The sequence below is a fragment of the Octopus sinensis genome, linkage group LG11, assembly GCF_006345805.1.
Source record: "Octopus sinensis linkage group LG11, ASM634580v1, whole genome shotgun sequence".
Taxonomy (NCBI): domain Eukaryota; kingdom Metazoa; phylum Mollusca; class Cephalopoda; order Octopoda; family Octopodidae; genus Octopus; species Octopus sinensis.
Genome location: NC_043007.1, coordinates 28,489,002 through 28,510,796, shown reverse-complemented (window position 1 = coordinate 28,510,796; position 21,795 = coordinate 28,489,002). Strand labels below are relative to the sequence as shown.

The 21,795-nt window shown below is 38.5% G+C and overlaps 2 protein-coding genes across 2 annotated transcripts in view; one reads left to right on the top strand and one right to left on the bottom strand.

The window, feature by feature from the left end:
- The window catches only part of LOC115217027 (calcineurin B homologous protein 1), a 30,863-nt gene extending 10,750 nt beyond the window's left edge, over positions 1-20,113 (top strand). Inside the window, exons 2-7 of the mRNA XM_029786564.2 lie at positions 4,703-4,775; positions 8,113-8,193; positions 10,912-11,024; positions 12,952-13,055; positions 14,587-14,667; positions 17,342-20,113. Of these exons, the coding sequence (XP_029642424.1) occupies positions 4,703-4,775; positions 8,113-8,193; positions 10,912-11,024; positions 12,952-13,055; positions 14,587-14,667; positions 17,342-17,395 (506 nt within the window). The 3' untranslated portion in view covers positions 17,396-20,113. The remainder of the gene's footprint in view (positions 1-4,702; positions 4,776-8,112; positions 8,194-10,911; positions 11,025-12,951; positions 13,056-14,586; positions 14,668-17,341) is intronic.
- The window catches only part of LOC115217086 (protein transport protein Sec23A), a 60,700-nt gene continuing 48,749 nt past the window's right edge, over positions 9,845-21,795 (bottom strand). The window contains exon 22 of the transcript XR_005001194.1: positions 9,845-9,857. The gene's annotated coding sequence lies outside the window, so the exon portion shown is untranslated. The remainder of the gene's footprint in view (positions 9,858-21,795) is intronic.

Genomic DNA, 21,795 nt, shown 5'->3' with positions numbered 1-21,795 from the left:
ATGTCCAGTCAGAATTAATACCAGCTGAAAAAGTCTACATTTTTGGAGTTAATGCCATTATTTATTGCAGAGGGTGGGGTTTAAAAGAGAGCAATGCATGGTCGTTATTTTCTCTTGTAGATGTTTTCCTGAAGAATCTGTTTTCTTGAGTGGAATCTCTACTAGCAGATTCAAGGAATATGTTACAACTTTCACTGAGGTCATCTTCATTTGATCTAATAGCATGGAGAAAGAAATGAAAACCACACATTTTTCTCTATTAAAACCTTTGCACTTTGTGTTATTTAACATCGGGTCAACCATGAACGAGCAGACCTTGGATCAAGGTCTACAGTGTGTAAGTATTCCTTTACCAACACATATCACATACTGTGATTGGGGGATATTTGGCTGGAGTTTCTAGTGGGCTGAATTCCCCCATTAACTATTTTACCTATATAGCAAATTATTTTCCTCGTTAGCAAAATCAGTAAATTGGCAGACTTCTCTTTACTTCAGATACTTTATATCCACAGTTTGAATCAAGTACTAGTCATATACTGGGGTTGATCTTGTTGACTTTCTCTCACCATAAAATTTGAGGTTGTATGTCTGTTAGGAATAATCCTTGTCAGGTAACCAACTTCTGCTGCTATGGCCATGTTGTTGGAATATTTTTTAATGGACACAACACACACACAAACACACCTGTACATTGGCATCTAAACTCACAAATAAATTTAAGTAAGTACACCTTCATATGAACAAGCATTTATGTATGTTTACATGTACACACACACACACACACACACACACATTCACTGTAATCCACAGAGAAGAGAAATGAATCTCAGTGCTGATTGCTAGGCATTATTTGTGTCTGATTTGTAGATTTTGGTATTATTTTCTTAACTGAATGTATTGATTGCAACTTAGTTGCTAATGGTTACCAGTTGTACAATCAATGTAAATTTCCAAGTTTGGCACAATTATCAATATTTTGACTAATAATGGTGTAGTAAGGGGAGTCAGGGTAGATCTGTGACTCCTTTTTAAGACCTTACACATAGGTGAGTGGAAGGGAGCAAATTCTTTTCATACCAAGGTTCATCATCATTTAAAGTCCATTTTCTATGCTGGCATGGGTTGGACGGTTTGGGAAATGTTTGCAACCAAATGGACACTGCTTCCCCAGTGGGGGAAGATTTAAACCAGAGTGTGGGGACAGTTTAGGAACCTAAATGAACGACACCACTTTTACTGCATCAGCTTGACTCACTCTATTGTGTGTGTGTATATATATATATGTATGTATATATATATATATATATAATAATCCAAATAATGAGATAACTGTATACTTTAACACACCTTTAATGATCAGTTACAATTGTTTCTGTACCATATATCGACTCTCAAGAAGACTCGTCCTCCACAGCAGCAGAAGTGTTAAGGTTGCATCCCCTGGTGAAGAGGATTGGCCTGCAAGAGTCCTGCGCCAGGGTCACGTAAAAAGCACTGATGCTGGCGCCATATAAAGAGCACTTGTACCCTTGTCACATTAGAAGCACCCGGCACTACACCCTGTAAAACGGTTGGCATCAGAAAGGGCGTCCAGCCGTAGAAAGCAAGCCAAATCAGACTGGAATCGGGTACAGTTTTCTGTCTTGCCAGCTCTGGTCAGACTGTCCAACCCATGCCAGTATGGAAAACAGACGTTAAAGGATGATGATACATATATGTAGCTGTGTGTGCATGCACACATACACATGCATTATAGGTTTCCACACAATTTCCATTCATAAGTTAGTCTTAAGTGGAAAGAGACTTGCTCAAGGAACAGTAGAATGAATCAAGCCAGAACTCTTTGTGAAGCGAAATTCTTAACCACACAGCCATGTTTGTGCCAGTGATTTAGTCACAGACGATGGATGATAGCCTTTCAATTACAACTATTATTTCTCCACTCCATCAGTAACTGAGTCTGCCTCCACCTTGATATTACTCACTCCCACTCCACCCCAAAACCTAATACTGAGATATTTTCTCTCTTGGACATGTTGAAAGAATTCAGCTGCAAATCTTCAAAATTGGTTTGGAAACAATATTGGTGGCCTTTTTCTCTCAAATTTTCTAAAAGTAGATTATGTAACCTAATTTTATTTTTATTTGACATGCCCTATTATTTTAGTGTTCAGGGAAATAATTTTGTTGGCAACAGGAAAATAAATATGATGTTGATTCTGATTGATTTTAAAAATCTATCAACATTCGACCTTCCCCTCTGATTTTCTTGCATATCTGCTGCAACACTGCGTACAGATTGTCTCTTTAGTATTACTCATTCATATCTCTATGTCTGCTATACTGATTGCAAGGTGGAATCCTTGTGCCCTCATTTTAAATAATTTGAGCAAACACGTGATTAGAAAAAACATGCTAAAAGCTAGCTCTCCTCTAATAACACCTGCCATTTATTTGACTCTGAACAGTGAAATAATAAAATAAATTCCTTTTGTTTTATTTAGGGAAAAAAAAAACATTCTTTTATACTTGCATGACATTGAACCTTGTGACTGACATTCAAAGAACTCCTACACCATATAGAAATTTACTCAGACCGTTTATTTTGAATAAAAGGATTAATGATTGAAGGTCTTTTAAACTGGTTCAAGTTTAATCAAAGCCACGTGTCTTGTGAATGTCTGTTGCCCTCCTTTTTATAGGAGTGCAAGGATGTGATATTTTCTATGGGAAAATCCAATTCCAATTCAGTTTATTGTGTCTCTGAGGAAATGTTTATTCAGGAGATTAGATTTCCACCAATAAATATCAAGACCTGTTTGAAATGTTAAGCTGTTTGTTATTTTAGAATTTCTAAAGATTTCCCACTCTTTATTGTTGACCTTCTCTCAGTATAATGACGTATTTCGTGATTCACAAGAATCTCTCTATTGTTTGTTTCATCGTGTTAATTAGTCATTAATTTAGTCACTTTTAATTACTACTTCCACCTTGGAATACAATTAAATTCACATTGACTTGTGTATACTTGTCTAGTTTTCATCCTTCTCATTCTGATCAAGCTGAAGCAGCTTGCATTAACCTTTTCCTTTGTAGATTAAAGATCAACATTGATTTCTAACAATCCCACAAATTTAAAGGGAGGACGGTGTCTATATTAACCCCAGTATTTGACTGGTACTTTATCAATCCCACTGGGATTTGAATTCAGAACATAAAGATACCAAAATTAAACAGTGCCAAGAATTTTATCCCTCTACCAATTCACTGCCAGTTTGATTGCCACCCACCTTCACCACATTTCAACATGACTGAAAGATAAATATTCCAAAACTGACCACCACCACATGTCCTTGCTTACACATATGTCCTCACTACATCACGCAATATACAATCTAGGATCAAGACTTAACTGTTGTTCTATTATTTAGGGAACATGTGTGAATTATTTAATTTCTAAACCTATTTTCCTTTGTCAACCACTGTACAATATACTATATTATGTATTTTTGACTGTATCAGTAATATTTAGTGATACAAGCAACTGTTTGACTGATAAGGTCAGAATAAGACCAGAACTTGTCTGGAGTTGTCTCCTATACTTGCTAAAAATAAAAACATTAGTAATTGATTAATGTATTGTCTTTTTTTACCTCATCACATTATTTTTCTAAATTATCTTTTTTAAGGCTCCATTTATAAATTTGACATTAATTTTTTCGTCTCCCCATGTATTTCTAGTTAGCTTTGTTACTACTTGTATTAAACACTGACGTATTTCTTTATTACTTTCTTATACTGTATCAAGTATTAATACTTAATTATCTCCTAATTGCCTCTAGTAATTAGATTTGTTTGTTGCTATATTATTGTGTGTGTGTGTGTGTGTGTGTGTGTGTGTGCTCAGGTTGGTCAATAGAGTTTTGTCAGCTGGAGAATAGACGCATTGCAAAGAGAAATGCATCAACAAGCAAAATCTATGAAATTTTGGTTCATACTTTCTACTAAAAGAAGAGTTCATTGCTTTGGCCAAGGTTAGGCGTCCAGACAAGTTTGCATCTGATTTTGGTGTTTTGAGCTATTTTCATAAGTTTAAAATGCATGGCATATTGAAAATTCTAAAACTGGCAACTGCATTTGAGTTAGCTCTGTCTTCATGGTGGGATTACCACCCTGAACAGTGACATGTATATGGCGACTGAATAACTACCTAACAGTATTTTAGCTCAAAGAGATTGTGGCTTCTCTGCATAATGATCGTCCACACTACTGCTGAGATAAAACATCTTGAGAAGCATCCAGCTAGGCTGGAGCATGTGGATGCCATCCTCTTCTCAGGGGTTCTGACTCCTCACAAAGACAGAGGCTGTGCACACAAAACTATAAAAACACTGTGACAAAAAAGGAAAGAAAAATGAAGCCCAAATCTTCGAGCTTGTGCATCAGTCCCTACAGAACAACAAATCTTGTCTGAGTGTGTGAATTGTAGACCAACATCAGAATTGGTTAGACAATACTGCAGTTGCTGGGTGGTCAGTGTTGGTAACTGTGGACATATTTGATGATATTACAGTTAAAATGATTATAATGACCATAATTAGCCATTGGTCAACCTGTGCGGCCATATTCTGTTTTGTCACCCCTGCCCCACTACTTATCTCCATCACCGATGATGTCATGTGCTTCTATCTCTTTCCAGTTTCAGCCAATCAGATCGCAAGGTTATACAGCAGATTTACCAACCTTGACAAAAACAACAATGGTGTTCTTTGGTGAGTATCATTCCTGACTTCTCTGCAGAACAATTTCTTTCAATCAGTGAGCTTGGCACTTTTAATAAATGCGTGTGTGAGTGATAAATAAACAACAGGCCATTTTTCTTTTGGATGTTAATTTGAGTTAGTATATTGAATGAAGACAGGCTAAGTGGTTATTGTCATTATTTTTTCAATTGGTCTTTTCTGATTGAAGGAACTGCATTTGCAAGTCCACTGAAACGCCTGTGACTGATGTCGGTAAGTTTTCTCTTGAAAAGCTGAAAGTTGATGGCTGCAGGAAAAACCTGAAATTTGAGAGGAGGACTGAAAATATTGGATAGTGTATTGTTAGTTGTGGTGGTTTGTTGGATGAATAGGGGGTGAGATGAGAGTGTTTGGGGTGACCAAAGAATGGTGAGCTTCAAGAAGCAGAGATCACTGTAACAGCAGTGGAATAAATAATAGATTGGATTGTTGCAATGTGCAGCTAAGTAGCTCCATTAGTATGTTTGGTAGGCTTTCTTCTGGTGGCCTGTGTTTAACTACAACACTGTCTCAGTGTTGGTGGGTCTGAGGTTTGTAGAGAATTACCATTTTCTGGTTTGTGAGAAATAAAATCAGTCATTGTGAAACCGTATTTGCTCTGTTGAAGATTTACCATCGCCTGGAGAAAAACTCAGTAAAACGAGGCCCAGTGATTGTGTGTAGTAACATTGAAGGTTTCTGGTTGTATAGTGTTTAAGTGATAGTGTCTGCTTTGTGTTACTGCTCTTGAAGGGAACGAGTAGCAAGATCCCATTGGAAAATATGTAGTCTCTGCTCAATGAGGAGTGGGGTGTGTGGTAGATGAAAGAGTTTCTATTCTATATTCCAGTCATCAACACAAGCACCAGTTTTAACAAGATGGCTGATTCCCTTTCAGCATTTTATTCTGTGAATCACTGGTCTTTTGTCATCTCCTTGAGATTAGGTTTCAGTGATTATGGTTCAAATTTTCATCTCTTGTTTTCCTAGGTCTCCTTCTTCCAAAAATTCCATCCATTTGAAGTGCCCCACAATTCTTTATGCAACTGACATCCTTTATATTAATTACATGTTCACACCTGGGCAGTCTTCTCTCTCACTCCTTGTATCCAATTCCTCTTAATAGTCGGCCTCTTTTGTCTCGACCCATTTATGCTCCATTGTTTAGGGACACTAATGTTACAGATTAACATTATGGAATCTAGTGATGGCATAGGATGACATATCTAATTTAATCTTCATTTAGTTTAAGGATCAAGCTAGACTGGCACTATGAGTAAGTGTTTAAAATAAAGTCTGGCTGCAAAAATAATACAAAATTGCATTCTCCTTCGATGGAGGTTTTTTAAACTCTTTCCTGCAGCCACTGTCTGCAATCCTTTCTTTAAGTATATGGTTTATATGTGTATATAAATCTATAGTTTTTGTGTGTATAGAACAGATATCCTTACCAGACTCTTGTCCCCATTCAAAGCGCTACAAAAAGAACTGAATCAAATTAAGTCAATAATAGAAACACGAACCAGTTAACAAAACCACAACTTTGTAAATACAACATACAGTAAAAAGCAAACAGACCACCCAAGTAGGTAAATAAATACACAAGTGTGTATAAAGATATATACACACACACACACACACACACACTGTGAACCAAATGCTGTAGTATGAATAGTTTATAAACACTATAGATTATACTCAACTGTTGGCTAACACTTAATAATGATAATAATGGCTTCTTTATTATCCACCAGGGCTCCTACAAAATTGAGATAAAGGACAGTTATAAAACTAGGAGATTTTGCATGTAAACAAAAACAGCATAGAAAACAAATTTCTCAGTAGAAAGAGAAACTTCCAATTTCCTGGAGAACTGACAAAAGTACAGTGGTCCTGACCAGTAAAGCAATTCCTCCCTCTCAGCTGTCTTCCCCCAGTCTAAAAGCACATCCACAGAGCCAGCCTGCTCACCATTCTCATCCACCTTTCAACAAATCTGCAAGAAGGCAATTTTTCCCTCTTTACAAGTGAAACTTGAAAAAGTTAAGAGCTTAGCCAAATAGGAAAGTGTCTGTGTTCAGCGCTTTTAATTTTGTCCAGCACAGAACCTCTTTTGCCGGAGCAATCAGACAATAATTACTGCTTGTCCTTCTCTGCTAAAGCAATGCAGTGAAGTAATCTTTACAATGGACTTCATTGATAGCCACGTCCATCCTATACATGACCGACAGCAGTTGTTCGACATAACTCCATCAGTCAGCAAGTACGTGCAGATCACTTTCATTGCTCCACATACATTAGGGTCAGGCCTGGCCAACAGCACTTCTGTGCCTGTAGAATTTACTCCAAACTGGCTATGCCTACCTGTAGCACTGCCAGGCCAAGAGTTTTCTTGAAATTGTCAATAGGTTCCAGGCTGAGAGTTCTCCAGAACAGACCATCCAGTTGATTTTCATTTATGCCAAGAGTTTTCTCAAGAGTATTGTTGCTTTTGCCTGCAGTTAATCTTTTATAGACTATAAGTGTGGAATTTCTGCCAACTGCATTACTTGACTGGTAAAGGGCTGTGAGCACTTGATGATATTCCAGATACCAAGCACCTGTCTTTAATCTTTTCTTGGCCTAGCACTGCAGCTCCATCAAAGAGAAGAGGTGGAGGTTTTCATGGGTAGCTCCTATTTGTGCATTACTGACCAGAACTGACCAACAAGTATCAACCATTTTGCTGACACCTTGGCCAAAATCTGCACAATGTTTCTGGTTATAAGTAAAATACAAGATGGATCATGGACCTGCTAGACTATGACCTTGGGTTAAACAATTTCTAGATATACAGTAGTTGCCCTAATTAACCCAGCACAACTCCTTCCCTTTTCCATATACTCACACCACTCTATTGACCAGAGACAGAAAAAAGTGAGAAGAGGTCAGTATGTCATTGACCACCATTGTTTTACAGAATAATTGATGATTGGGGAGGGTATCTTCTCCACTCCTCTCTACACCCTATCTACAATCTCCATGACTACCACCACAAACACTAATATAAATGTTGTGGATTCAATAATCTAATCTATTGATGCTGTGTGGTGATGATGATGGTAATAGTTACAGTGGTATTGGTGGTGGTGGTGCAGTGGTAGACACTGTGTCCTGATTTCTTCAGTGAAAGTCTCCCCTGGTTGTCCTCCCCAACCTAAGCCATATACAGAATCAGGCTTCTTACAGAGACAAGAAATATAGTTGTCATGGTTACATACGGAATTATGATTGTTGTCTTGTTGTTGTTACCATTATCATTTTTTTTTTTTTGTCTTTTATTCTTCAGCCGTGAAGATTTTCTTCGGATCCCTGAACTTGCCATAAACCCTCTTGGAGACAGGATCGTGCACTCGTTCTTTCAGGAAAGGTAAGGACTTGTCTATGGGCCTGGGTTGGATTCAGAGTGAAGACATTCATATAAATATATGCACATGTATATAATTTTGTGGGTGTGAAAGTGAGCTGACTCATTACTGAGAACAGAATTGAATTGTAAAGCTCATGTTGATTGGAACTTCAGTTTCAATCAGTGGCTTATTCAACCATCATTTTATGTCTGATTTTTATTCTTGCATGGGTTAGATGGCTTGTTGCTCTGACATGAATTGGGGAACTACATTTTGCCTTGGGATTTATTTTTGGTTGGGATCTATGGTTGGATGTACTTGCTAACCCTAACCACTTCACAGAGTGCACTGGGGGTGTATTGTCATGGTACCAGCATCAGGGAGATTGCCTCACCATCACCAAGACTAATGAAGTATGTGTTACTGTGGCACCAGCAGTGAGAAATAATCTTTGACTAAGTGCTGAACAACTTTTGTATGATGGAAGAAAACCGGACAGGAAGCTGATAGAAATATGGCCCCTTGGTCATGTGATCATAGGGTTGTGTGTGTAATGACTTTTCTACTGGTTTAGACAATGTATGGTATATTGAGTGAATATTTTCTACCATAACCTTGGGTTAACCAATGTGTTGTGAATGGAAACTGTGCAGAAGCTTATCAGTGACTGATGGCACAGAGAGGAGATGATTGATGGAAACAGGGAAAAAGGAAGATAAAAAAAAAAATGGAAGGTTTTTTTTTTTTTGGTGGAACTATTCTGCTCTCAGGTAATTACAATAGCCGAGTAATACCATAGATAGAGAAATAATGAGTGACTGGTGGGGTGGGGTGAGATGTAGAGGAAATGGTTGATGGAAAGAAAGGGTGTGGGGTAGAATCTTGCACATACAAGCATTTCTAAGGTGGATTTAGGATATCAGTTCTTCTGTGATGGACTGGTCTTCTTGAGTACAGCGAAACACCAGTCATATACATATACACACACACACAGTGGCACCAGTGCTAGAGTGTTGTGCCATCAGCAACCCTAAACAGTCCTCTCACCTCTCTGCTGTGTTTCTGCTTGATTCACCAACCATTTTCCAAAGAGTGCCAAATGTCATTTCTCCTTTCCCCAGCTCTTGTGAGATCACCTTGCATTCGGTAAGAGTAAAGAGTTTCGGCTCAGACTGAAAGAGAAGAGAATGATGACAAATGCAGAGGCATTTTAGGAGGAAGATGTGAAATTATGATGGCTAGAATACAATTCATTAGTGAGAGAGAGTTACAGTAGAAAGAATGTAGGAGAGTAGTGGGGGCAGAGAAAGGCAGTAGTGTTAAGAGGGTGAGTGAATGATGAATAACCATAGTGATGGGTAATGGGAGGAGAGAGAGAGAGAGAGAGAGATTTATAGCCATCATAAATGACCTGCAAGAAGGAATGGTGGCTGACAGAAGTGTGGTGAAGCAAAAGACAATCTCAGTCTTTTTACAAAGAAAGCGAGTGAGTGAGATGAGAGTGAATAAGGAGAGATTCCCCCCCCCCCGTCACCTTTCTATGAGATGCTGGAGCTGTATGATAGAGAGAAATCTGAAAAGGTATTGAGGAGCCATGCGAGTCCAGAAAGACAGCTTGAAAGATGTGATTCAGGTGGAGAGTGAGGAGCCAAGGATGAGCAAGGGAATCCCCTCCATCACTGCCCTCCACCAATCGCATTTTAGGGTTCTCTTTGCTTACATCTTCTCGAGCACTGTATGTCTCTAATCCTTCCATTCTTCCATCGTTTCTTTCCTGAAACTCAGCATCTTCATAGCTTTCACCACTTTGTTCCATGTTCTTTTTAGTGATCTTCTTTCTCTGGTTCCATCCACTTGCAGTGTATGGTGCTTTTTTTTTTATAGACCCCTCTCATCAGCCATACACACCACATCCTCACAGGTACAGCTTTCTTGTACACTAATCAAATTCCTCTTTGATTTATCTCTCTGTTCATCCTGTGCTCCATCATTCATCTACATCAACCACATCACTTCTCTTTGTTTGCAAATTCTTCACATTCAAGGCCCACATTTCACTGCCATGCTGTATCATGCTTTGTACATGTCATAAAATTTGCCTTTTGCTCTGAGGAAGAAGCCCTTTGTTTAAAGCAAACGTAACGACTCCTTAAATTTTTTTTCCAATTTGTTTTAACTCAGAAAAACTATATTTATGAAACCTCCACTTCCCCGCTCTCCTTGCAAATCAGGTCAGCTTCTTGAGAAGCATCTGGACATTTGAAAGAATCTTTTGTGAATTCTCTTCTTGCTTAAGACCTCTCTCTACTTACCGCTTATGGAGATTCTCTTTTAGCCTGCTTTTGCTGCCACAGTACCTCTCACTCCTTTTCTACTAATGAAACAAAACCATTTCCATAATGGCAGCAAAGAATTGTCTTACAAACACTTTAGTCTTTGCTAAGTTTTCTGTAAGGCTCTTTTAATTCCAGATTTTGCTTCTGTGTCTGAATTTCTTCAAATTTTCTAGATGTAAATATTTGTGTGTGTGTGTGTGTGAGACCTACCGGTGTATACTTGTCTAAAATTGGATTTTGCTTTTTTGTCCAAGAGTAACTTAAAAGTTTTCTAAAGTAAATTCTGAATTGAAAAAAAATGTACTGACTAAAAAAACCATTATTGCTTGTGCCCCAGCTTGGCCATAGTATAATCACCTAAATCCATGTAATCTAATATACTTACTATCTTTCTGTTTGTAGTAATGAAGAGACGGTGAACTTTCGACAGTTTATGCGTGTTTTGGCCCGATTCCGACCAACAAAGACAAAACTGGAGAGAAACAAACTCAACTCCAGAGAAGAAAAGTTAAGATGTGAGTTTTTCTTTTGTGTCTGTATTCTAAGATGGAGATAATGAGCATTTGGTGTATTCACTCGACTCTGAAACCAGTTTATAGTCATCCTGGGTTTATTGTTTGCTTCATTCTTTTCTATAAATTGATTTCAGCTAAGAATACTAATGTAGCATGTGTGTTAATAGTGAACTGGGATTGAGTTCACCTGATGGGAATATAATATATTGCTTGAGAACTTTTGTTTACATGATAATGTTGTGATTGATACATAGTCGTGGCACTCTGTCGGTTACGACAACAAGTGTTCCAGTTGATCTAATCGACGGAACAGCCTGCTCGTGAAATTAACATGCAAGTGGCTGAGATTCAGTGTGACACAGTGTGTGACAAGGCTGGCCCTTTGAAATACAGGTACAACAGAAACAGGAAGAAAGAGTGAGAGAAAGTTGTGGTGAAAGAGTACAACAGGGTTTGCCACTACCCCCTACTGGAGCCTTGTAGAGCTTTAGGTGTTTTCACTCAATAAACACTCACAACGCCCGGTCTGTGAATCGAAACTGCGAGTCCTCTGTCCTAATCACTGGGACATTGCATCTCTACAATACATAGTAGCGTGGTATGCGATATAGTGTTATGAGCATTACATAGGTATGTGCTAGTGTTTGTACAGTGTCTCAGCTACAGTGTGTGCTCCAGTGTTGTACCTCTTCTATAATTGTATGGTGACCTGTTGTAGTGTCTTGATTGATATGCTGCAGTGTTCAGGCTGCTGTCATGTAGTGACATAGAAGGACTTGTTAGCTGGCCAGCTATTGTCACTGATATCTATTGATGTCTGCAAGAAGAACCTAACAGGAGAGAGTACTTCATATAGCAACCATGTGAACTCTGATCTGGCATAGTAAATACATCCAAGGACCAGATAGTGGTGTTCAACCAGGATGATGTTTGTCCTCTTTGGAGTTATTCAGTTTATAATTGGACTTTGCCAAAGCTTTTGACTCGGTAGACCACCGCCTATTACTTGTCAAGCTTCAAGCATATAGTTTCTATCCGGATATTGTACGATGGGTTGGTGCCTTCCTCTCAGATCGCTCCTCCCAAGTCCAAGTTAATGGTTCGCTGTCCGACGTCTCCAGTGCGAGCAGTGGCGTGCCTCAAGGTTCAGTGCTTGGGCCCTTATCGTTCTTAGTCTTCATAAATGACTTGCCCGACGACCTCACGCAACACACCCTTCTGACACGCCGATGATGTCAAACTGGTCGCTCCTCGCGGTGATATAGATGATCTTCATCGATGCCTCCACCAAATTTGGAGATGGTCTAAAGAATGGAACCTATGTCTGAACGTGTCAAAGTGCTGTCATCTGCCTGTTGGCTCTTCTCTTACAACTCAACTTGATTTCGAGCTGGGTTGTCTGCTGCTGGAGAGGACCGACCAGGTAAAGGATCTGGGTATCTTGGTGGATTCTTCCTTTTCACCTTCGGCCCAGTGCGTCCATGCTGCCAACAAAGCACGCAGAGTTCTGTTTTTGATTCGACGGTCATTCGGTATGCTCACAGCAGCCATATTCCTACCGCTCTATGTCACGCTGGTGAGACCCATATTGGAGTATGGGATTCAAGCCTCTTCTCCTTATCTCCTCAAAGACATACATCATCCTGGTGAGACCCATATTGGAGTACGGGATTCAAGCCTCTTCTCCTTATCTCCTCAAAGACATACATCATCCTGGTGAGACCCATATTGGAGTACGGGATTCAAGCCTCTTCTCCTTATCTCCTCAAAGATATACATCACCCTGTACATAACTCCATGTCCCCCTACATGGCCTTGCTTTTTGCTTTTTGAGCCCAAAAATTAACTTAACTTTTTTGATTTTTCTGTAGCCATTGTTTTGTCTCCAAAAATTACAGAAATATTTTATGCATTATTTCTCTTTTAGTTGCATTCAAAATGTATGATTTGGATGGTGACAGCAAAATTTCACGAGAAGAACTTTTGGCAGTGTTGCATATGATGGTAGGAACTAACATTTCAGAAGATCAGGTAAGATTTACATAATTATCAAACTGTTATCAGCCTGCGGATCTACAGGTCATAGGTTCCCTCCCTTGTCATATCACAACAGTTGTTAGGATCGTAGTTGCAGCTACTTCTGCTTGTGTATAATGATTTGTGGCTCAATTTTTGGTTGACTTTTAATGCAGAAGACACTCAGCCTTGGTATTGTGTAATGATAATATAATGAGGTGTCTCCATTCTTCTAAATTTCTTTGGATTGATTATTTCTCAATGTAAAGATAAAATACCAGAAAAAAACCCCCAACTTTAATAAAACCATGGCAAGGGCAATCCATTGAGGTAAATGGCAGAGAATATTATTTAGTCATGTCCTCAATATATGTCACTCAGGACACTACCTCATGACGGTCATTTCCCCTACAACTGTGTGCTGTCGTCGGTTGACATGCTACAGAACTAGTCTGGGAAGCTTTTAATACCACCTCATAATAATAAATATAATGTTAATAATTTCTTTAATAACCATGAAGGTTCCGAGAATATAAAGACGGGTAAAAACAATGGAGGTGAGTGCCACATATGGAAATGGAGAATGAAAACGAGTAACAAGAACATTCTAACAAACAAGATAACCCAGTAAGGTCAATTAAGAAAACCCCACAAAGCCTCGATCATGACCATCAAAGGCAACTATCCTCTCCAACATCCTATTTCCCAACCTATGCTTCATGCTCAGAGTATGTCTTTACCATTTTGCTACTCACATTTGCCTTTCAAAGAATTTGTTGAGCATGAGTGGGCTGTACTGTTCCCGCTAAGTGAAGTTTGGGTTAAGTTGATGATGGTGTTGCCAGACTCTCTGCCTTCTTCAGTGTTTTGAATCTCATCTAACACAACTTCTTTTGTCCTCACCATCAGACAGAAGAAAACTGTCTGCTTTTCTGGGCCATAGGAAGGTAATGGGGAGTGAGGAACTCTGTGGATGGCTTAGACTTTGAATGTGTACAAAACTTTATCATTCTGCACACATTTCAGACATGGCACTTCTCTGCCATTTCTCCAGAAGCTCTGTCAGGTCAGGGATGTCTGCAAATTGTCCATAGCTTCTTAGACTAAAAGCTGTCCATAACAATTACTTCTGATATTAATGCAAGGTCTGAAATTTTGTGGGAGAATAAGGATTAGTCAGTTAAATCAACCTGGACTTGGTGTTTTATTTTATTAACCCCACAGGAATGAAAAGCTAAGTTGACCTTCGCCAGATTTGAACTCAGAATGTAAAAATCCATTATTAAATTCCATAAGACATTTTGCTTGATACTTTAACAATTGTGCCATCCATCCACCATTCCCAATAATAATTTGATTATTAACTACAAGGGAGACATAATGAGAAAGTATTAAAAGTGGCAGTGGGGGGGGGGGCTGTCAAGTAATGGGATGAAAGCTAGGATTATGGTTTAATAAATTGTTGTGTAGGAAAAGACAAGTCTCCAATGAAGACATGTACAGTGATGATGATGATGATGTGTTTTACCTCCTCTTCTTCTTTTAGCTGGAAAGTATTGCTGACCGAACAATTGCTGAGGCTGACACTGATGGAGACAGACACATCTCTTTTCCAGAATTTCAAACCGTAAGTTCCATTATTGTTTCTATGTGTGGGACGCTAAATGATGATGATGATGATGTGTGTGTGAGCTGATGATGACGATATTGATGCAAACCAAGTGCAGCAGGTGATGGGGATGTGCATAAAAGACGGATGGATGCCACCTGTAATCACTCATCTCTCTTGCAGATTCACATGCAGTCATTTTATCATGTTTCATTCCAGCCTGTCTCTGCCATAATGTTGGCATTTAAGCTGTTTCATCAGAGGGCCATGTTCTGGGTATAATGTTAGTGCAGAGTTCAGCAAGTGTGAGGCTGTTGGATAAAAGTCTGATGAGAAGAGATGGGAAAGGGGGGGGGGCATAAGACAAATCAACTCCAAGGAACAGAAGAGAGAGGAGACAGGCACACTCCAGCCTTTCTTTGGTTCACAGATGTCTTTTGAGGAACAGAAGATGAGAGAGAGAAGACGGTGCATCTAAAGTGTGTCTTTGAGGGACAGAGGCCATTTAACAGTGGTAGACAAGAGAGAAGACAGTATGTCTGTGGACGAGAGGCTGGAATGTGTCTTTAAATGACTTTATCAGTTGATTAACCTTGCTCAGGATGTGCTTTAGAATGTTTGTGTGGACATCAACAGTTCCATCCCAAATATGAAAGAAGTTCTTCATTTTGGTCTCCACTGAACTTTGTTGGCAGATGGAAGTATCTTCTGGCCTCAAAAGGAAGACTCAGTTATTGGGATGTGATCCTATGTTAAAAATGTACTTTCACTAGGAGAGATTCTGGCTGAAACAGGGACTCAACATAGTGACTCTCAGGACTCTGGTTGAGTGTTGTTCATGTGAGAGGGATACAATGATGTTACCTTGATATGAGTAGTGCTTCTGTTTACACACACACACACACACACACACACATAATTATCATCATCATTATCATTTAACGTCTGCTTTCCATGCTGGCATGGGTTGGACGGTTTGACTGAGGATTGGCAAGCTAGATGTCTGCACCAGGCTCCAATCCAATCTGGCAATGTTTCTACGGCTGGATATCCTTCCTAACACCAACCACTTCGAGAGTGTAGTGGGTGATTTTTTTTTACATGCCACTGGCATGAGGGCCACTCAGGTGGTACTGGCATCGGCCACACTTGAATGGTGCTTTCTATGTGCCAGGCAGACAGCATTGGCATTGACTACGCTCGAATGGTGCTTTTTACGTGCCACTGGCACAGGAGCCAGTCAGGTGGCACTGGCAACAATCACCCTCAAATGGTGCTTTTTACTTGTATAATGTACATAATGTATATACTCCTTCTTGCCATCACCACTGTTACCTTCAACAAGTATATCCACTCACCACCGTCTTATCATTGCCTTCATTTCTTTCTACTCGCTGCAATATCTCCAGTGTATATGTATATCCCAAAAGTAAAGCAAAAGTGGGCATCACTTTCTTTGAAGTGACATAGGTTGTTCAGATTGTACAGATTGGTGAGGGTCACTCTTTCACCAGTCCAAGTTATTAGACAACCTAATCTCCATTGTTGCAAATTCCATCGTTTGTGCCATCATTGAACCCAACCCTCAAATTTTCTTGAAAATATCCAGATGTGCACTGGTACATCCACTTCTTTGCAGCTACTTTCACTTTATCTATGAGATCAAATCATTGTCCCAAAGAGTGTCCTTCATTGGACTAAACAGGTGAAAGTTGGAGGACACCAGATCCAGCCTGTACTACAGTAGATGGAGGTGGGGTGGGGGGCACCACTGACCAACCCAATTTGCTGATCTTTTGATTTCTTGCCAAAGATATTGTCATGGTGAATGCAGAGCCTTTAAGTTATTTCAGTTCCTCAATGTATCATTCACTGTTCACAGTACAGTCATGTTCAAGCGAATGAAAAATGGTTCCACTGTCACCATGCAGGTTTTCATGCCATTCCATGGACTGATCCACCATTTCTGGCTCATAAAGATATGCCCATGTTTCATCCGCTGTCACCAGATCAGAAGAAAAAAGTCTTCTCTGGCTTCAGATGCTTCCTGCAGATTAGAGCAGACTTCTGCTCTTCTCTCCTTCAAATCAAGAGTCAACTGTCAACATACCCTCTTTACACACGTACACTTTCTGGTACCCAAAGTCTTCCATCATCTTCTGTAATGCAGGATGTCCACTGTGCAGTGGTGCTGCCATCTTGTGGTTTGTGACTCAATTCGTCCAATGACTGACAAGTCATGTCAACGGTCACAGATGATGCTCTCCCATTTGTCTTCAAGTCTGGTTTCCTCTTCTTTAAACTTTTTATCCATTGATGCATATTACTCTTGTCAATGGTGTCGTCTCTATAGCCTTCTCTGGATGTTGGACAGCATGTGATCCTTTGGGAACTTGATGATGGCACATTGCTTCTGCTTGGAACCCTTATTTGCCTTCAATAAAGAATAATAGGAAGAAGGGTTACTCTACCAATACGTGCAAGTTGAATGACCTGTGGTCTGTGAATATAAAAAGTTCTAACCACTTTTGTATTATTTTCAGGACAAGATTTGTATGTGCGCTCGTGTGTGTGTACACATACATCCCCCCCCCCCCACTATCATCTTATCATTCCTCTCATGTTTGTCTGTTCCCCTTCCCTATCCTCACTCTCCAGATTATTTATTTCTTTTTTCCTCTTTCTTCCACAGGTGATGGAATTAGTTGATGTTGAACAGAAGATGAGTATCCGATTCCTGCACTGACCAAAGCCATGAAATCTCTTTCACTGTTGTCAGCGCCATCTTCTGGTCTACGTTATAGTTAATTGTTCAGCTTCTGGTGATGGGTGTTGTAGAGTAGACATCACTTCATCAATTCACATGACTGTCTTTTCAGTAAGGCATCATTGTCACCAAATCCTCCCCTCCATCAGCTTCAGGGTTTGTTGTGTCTTTGTCAGAAAGCATTGTTGTTGTTGTTAGTGTGTTAGAGTGGCAAACAGTTTCATCCTGCTATTCTGATTTCAATTCTTGCTCGTTTATTTGACATTTTCTGTCTCTGAGAGGCAATAAGTACCAATAATATACTGAGCTCAGTTTCATTAACTACAATTCTCACCTGTAAATTTCTCGCCTTACACCTGTGGAAGAAATTACAACAACAACTACTACTACTACTATGATGCACAGTATGGATATAAAAATCCTGCAAGCCATATCATGTGTTCTTAGCTCCTATTCTTAGAACTCTACTTCTTGCCTGTTTCAAAAAAGCAGATTTTTGGGCTGTTCACATGTCTCTCTTTACGTCCAACCATTCCAAGTAGTATGACTGTCTGCGTGGGGGATTGAACCTTACACTATTTTCTAATGGCTCTTTACATTATTGGTTCACATCCTGCCAGGGTCAACTTTGGTTCTTTGTTTCATCAACCCCAAAAGACAGGCAAGAAGCAGTATTGGTGCCATTTAATTAACTTCTTCTCTACAAAATAGCTCACCTTCTGCCGAAATTAGCAACATTTTTTTTCATTATGATTCTTATTATTTGGTAGTTGGCAGAATTGGTAAAGAAGCAGATCAAAATGCCAGACAATAATTGGTGACATCCTGATTTTAAATCTGACTTGATTCAAGACTTCATTCATCCTTCTCAGGTTGTTAAAAGAAGCCCCAGGATTGTCCACTCTGAAATACGCAGTTGTTTTAGCAATGAATTTTTAATTTGCTAAGAAAACTTTCCTAGTCTCAAAGCCACATGTGTGGTGTATGTCTGTGAGTTGGTTTTTCTGATGACGAAATAAACACAAGTATCTGAATTAGGGATGTTTGCCTCGTGGCAGACTTCCAGGGAGAAATGAAAAATATCACTGGGGACTTCTGGTACTTATTAGATTTTGTATTTCTTGCTTTCAAGATTAATTAAACGTGACAGTATTAGGTTTTGGAACCATGAGACTAAACAGTCAAACATTTAATCTGTTTTTCTTCTGCCACATTAATTTATAATGGGGAATTCCTTTCAGAGATACAAATTTTGTAATTAAATTTACCCCAGTGTATATATTTTACCAACACTGGATGAGGTGTCATCTTCTGCAGGAATAATGATTTTTTTTCCATTGGTACAAGGCTGCAGATTTGTAAAGCAGAGTGAATTTGGGTGAATCCACTTTCACTCCATGATTTGAACTCAGATTGAAACAAAACAGTTTAGTCACCCATGACTCAGAAATAATCTTCCAATTACTACAATGGTTATTCTGAGTTTTGGAGTAAATGCCTAATGGTATTTTGTTTCATTCCTCAATATTCTTTAAAGTCAACTTTACTTTCTAATTTGTCTAGCTTTTGTAAAATATGTACGAGTTCTGTCCTGAAGTTTGATCTAACATTTAAATCCCTTACAATTTCTGACCTTCGTGATTGTTAGAATAAACAGATGGAGTCTATTTTGGATTTTTCAGAATATATTTTAATTGTAGCAAATAATTACTGAAATATATTCCATTTCATATAAATGTAACTTTAAAAAATTTTTTTTATTTAAAACATTCCATACTCTAACATTGATAATTTACTGTTTTCTACTATTGTGACAAAAAAAAAAAGAAAGAAAATTATCCTTTCCAAGAGATGTAGCATTTCCATAAATTCTTGAAACCAAGTGCCTGTTAAAATGCTTTTCACATAAATGCTTTCTGTTTTTATTCTAAGTTTTAACTTTTAGGATTACTTTTCTTTTCTTGTATCTTAACTTTCTTGGCAACTGAAGTTGAAGCAGATGAAATTCTTACAAATTGTGATTTTTGGCTGGTTGAACAGACTGGTGACTGGAAGAGTAGAAAAGCCAACTTCTTCAGCAAGTTGTTTATACAGTGAAATAGGGGAGTTTATAGGCAGCTTTTGTTGCTGCTGTGGATCAAGGATGTCGCGTGCACATCTCTGTAGCTCCCTTGGATTGCTGAAGCTTAGATATGGACCTCTACATTTATTGTGTATCTCAGAAGGTGTGATTCAATGTTTTCTAGGAGGAGCAGCCAACCATTTATTTCAGAGTCTAGGAAAATATTTCATAATTTGTCTGTTTTTAGATCCTTTACTGCTGTTAAAGTTCTTCTACATCATTGAATGATTGAGGTGTCTGATGTGTATATAATTGTGTAAATGTATGTATGTATATATATATATAGACAAAACTGCATAAGTAATTCCTCCTGTGAATGCCCCACCACCACCAAATAATGCTTAAAGCTTTTCTTCATCCAATTCAGTTCCTGGAAACATATTTTTGAAAATCTGATTATTTGAAATTTATTCATTGCGGACCTCTTCATAAGCAAATTGATGAGAATTGTAAATATTGTTTTATAGTGTTGATTATTTTTTTTCCGAAGAATCCCCCCAACCCTAACAAAAACATTTTAAAAAAACCCATAAAATATTTGATTTACCTCAATAAAATTCTGACTTATTAAAACACCATTTACTTGTTATTTTATTTGCATGTCTCATCTGGTTTTAGATGTAAATTAATGTTATTAAAAATGTGCAGAAATGAGATTTAATGCAAACATCCAGGGAAAATGGTTTTAAGCTACCAACTTTCAGCTAATTGGCCACAGAAGTTAACTTAACCAGTGACTGCATGAAAGCTTCATTAATGGAACCTGGTTATCAGCTGAAATAACTTCTTGCACCTAAAGCAAAAACAGATATATCCCACACAACAATTTATACCTTTTGAGAGAAAGGGGACAGTTACATCCCATTCAAAATTTTTTACACTTTAGAGACATCAGATCATTGCCACTTTCTGGGAACTACAAACGCACGCGTGTGGTGTTTGTGTGCGCGCGCGTCTATATTTGTTTTTTGTCCGTTTGTGCATCCGTAGATTTCTCCAAACAGGCAATGAAGGCATTTGAAACCCTCACCAGAAAACTCGTTATGCTTTAGTTTGACAGCTAAAGATCTACTAAACAGAAATATATTATTAAGATGACTTATCTGTTGCATACGATTTTTTTTCCACTTAAAATAAATTCCCAGGTAAACGTTTCTAATACAAAGGCAGAAGACACCAGAAGCAAAGATAAGGAATATACACACACAGTTAAAAATAGAAGTGTAAAGCATAATTTGTTACATAATCTCTATAATAAACCTGATGCTGAATGGAATAATTCCCCGTTTGAACTTTTTTAATTCATGTCTGTTTGTAGTAGAAATCTACGGATGCACAAACGCACAAACGAGAAAATGAAACAAATATGGACGACATGTTCAGAATCGAGTGGGGAACAACAGTTCTCAAAAATAACCCCCAATTGTTTTCCCCTAAAATTCCTAAGTCCTTGGAATCTACATAGTCCGAGGTATCTTTGAAGAGAATTTCATTAAAAAATATTCATTTTCTTGAAAGTTAAGACGAATTAACCCCTCCTAAAATACCCCCCCTCCTGCCACAAAGAAAATTTGTCTATTCGGAATCTACATGATAAAACACATATTGGTAGAATATTTCATTAAGAATATCTATTTTTCTGAAAGTTATGATCATCCAAAGTCGGGGGCGCAGAAATCTGTAGTTACACCGATTCAAAAATACATAAAATGAGTCATGAAAGTAAAAAAAAAATATTCAGAAGAATATTCAAAATTTGGATTTATACCTGCTCTCCACGATAAAATGTCACCAAATTATGGGCGAAAAACTCGGACCTTGTGAATTTTCCGGAGCCCCCCCCCCCCGGTTGCTTTCCCCTTTTTTGTTTTCATATTCGTTTCCTACACTTTTTTTTTTACATCCGTTGCACTATATATATTTTTTATTTTGTTTCTGGGTAATATGGTAGACATCAACCAAATTTTGAATAACAAAAATTAAATATCACAAGAGGTCATCAGGATTTGAGAAATGATTCAGGTGGGAACCACTAGTTTAGCATGATGCTGTTATGTGTATCATACTTTGAAACCATGTGGTTCCAGGGTGAGGCACTTTAAAATAGTCCCTCGATGACCAATGCTTTCTGACAGAAGAGGAGATGGAAACTGCAGGAAGCATATGTGCTTGTGTCACTAATTCTGTTTGAGAATTACATAAGTGTCTTTGGAATACTCAACCACTTAATTTAAGGGCAGGTAATTCAATTCATCAA